Source organism: Sinocyclocheilus anshuiensis, unplaced genomic scaffold, assembly GCF_001515605.1.
Source record: "Sinocyclocheilus anshuiensis isolate Anshui unplaced genomic scaffold, SAMN03320099.WGS_v1.1 scaffold595, whole genome shotgun sequence".
NCBI classification, from domain to species: domain Eukaryota; kingdom Metazoa; phylum Chordata; class Actinopteri; order Cypriniformes; family Cyprinidae; genus Sinocyclocheilus; species Sinocyclocheilus anshuiensis.
In genome coordinates this window covers 317,702-319,351 of record NW_015551037.1, presented here as the reverse complement: position 1 = coordinate 319,351, position 1,650 = coordinate 317,702, and the positions used below count along the sequence as shown (strand labels likewise).

The window sequence follows — 1,650 nt, the reverse complement described above, 5'->3', positions numbered from 1 at the left end:
CTAACTCTGTAAACTAACTCTGTAAACTAACTCTCTAAACTCTAACTCTGTAAACTCTGAACTCTAACTCTGTAAACTAACTATAAACTCTAACTATGTAAACTCTAACTCTCTAAACTCTAACTCAGTAAACTCTAACTCTGTAAACTAACTATAAACTCTAACTCTTTAAACTCTAACTCTAAACTCTGTAAACTCTAACTCTAACTCTGTAAACTCTAACTCTCTAAACTAACTCAGTAAACTCTAACTCTGTAAACTAACTCTGTAAACTATCTATAAACTCTAACTCTGTAAACTCTAACTCTGTAAACTCTGAACTCTAACTCTGTAATCTCTAACTCTGTAAACTCTAAACTCTAACTCTGTAAACTCTAACTCTCTAAACTAACTCAGTAAACTCTAACTCTGTAAACTCTAACTCTGTAAACTCTGAACTCTAACTCTGTAAACTAACTATAAACTCTAACTCTCTAAACTCTAACTCTGTAAACTCTGAACTCTAACTCTGTAAACTAACTATAAACTCTAACTCTATAAACTCTAACTTTGTAAACTCTAACTCTCTAAACTCTAACTCTAAACTCTGTAAACTCTAACTGTAAACTCTAACTCTGTAAACTCTAACTCTGTAAACTCTAACTCCGTAAACTCTAGCTCAGTAAACTAACTATAAACTCTAACTCTATAAACTCTAACTGTAAACTCTAACTCAGTAAACTCTAACTGTAAACTCTAACTCAGTAAACTCTAACTCTATAAACTATAGCTCAGTAAACTAACTATAAACTCTAACTCTATAAACTCTAACTGTAAACTCTAACTCAGTAAACTCTAACTGTAAACTCTAACTCAGTAAACTCTAACTCTATAAACTATAGCTCAGTAAACTAACTATAAACTCTAACTCTATAAACTCTAACTCTGTAAACTAACTCTGTAATCTCTAAACTCTAAGTTCACTGACCTCCTTCATGCAGGGTTTTGTCTATTGAAAGTGGCTCTGAGTGTTTTATGAGATTGAGGATGAGGTGCTGATCTTGTTCCTCTGCTCTGGTCTCTCAGCAGTAAGTCCAGTAAGGAGGAGGCGGTGTTGCAGAGGAAGACGGCGGCCAGCGCTCCTCCTCCTCCTAGCGAGGAGCAGATCTCCAGCAGCTCTGAGGATGACTCTGAGGAAGAGCGCGAGGATGAAGGGACGGCCTCACAGCGCTCCACGCCGATCAGACTGTCCGAGCCGAGCGACAGCGTCCGCGCGCATGAGGTACAGCATCCGCTCACCACTGCGATTCACCATTAAACTTACACTTACTCCAGCTGCTCGAAACACAAGCTTTTGTGGTGTGGCTGTTCAGAATGGAATAGTAGCATACTAATTGGACTGTGTCTGCAGTATGTACACTGTATGCAGTATGCATGTGCACTAAGCAACAGAGCACATTACATGAGATGTTGTATCCCACAATGCAACAATGTTAGTGTACTGGTGCTTGAACATTTGCTGTTCAAACATGCAAACTGTTTTACATTTATATTTTTTAACAAATAGTAGGTAGTGTACAGTATATACTGCACAGTATTCAAAAAGAAGTAAGCAAGTAGTTTCAAACTTTAGTAGGCTATAGTGCTGTTATAGTTAACTAAATCTCTCTC

The 1,650-nt window shown here is 37.5% G+C and overlaps 1 protein-coding gene across 1 annotated transcript in view; it reads left to right on the top strand.

Annotated features, from left to right (window-relative positions):
- Positions 1–1,650, top strand: part of fig4a (FIG4 phosphoinositide 5-phosphatase a) — a 76,526-nt gene that overhangs the window by 60,533 nt on the left and 14,343 nt on the right. Inside the window, exon 21 of the mRNA XM_016450887.1 lies at positions 1,066–1,261. Coding sequence (XP_016306373.1) covers positions 1,066–1,261 — 196 coding nt within the window. The remainder of the gene's footprint in view (positions 1–1,065; positions 1,262–1,650) is intronic.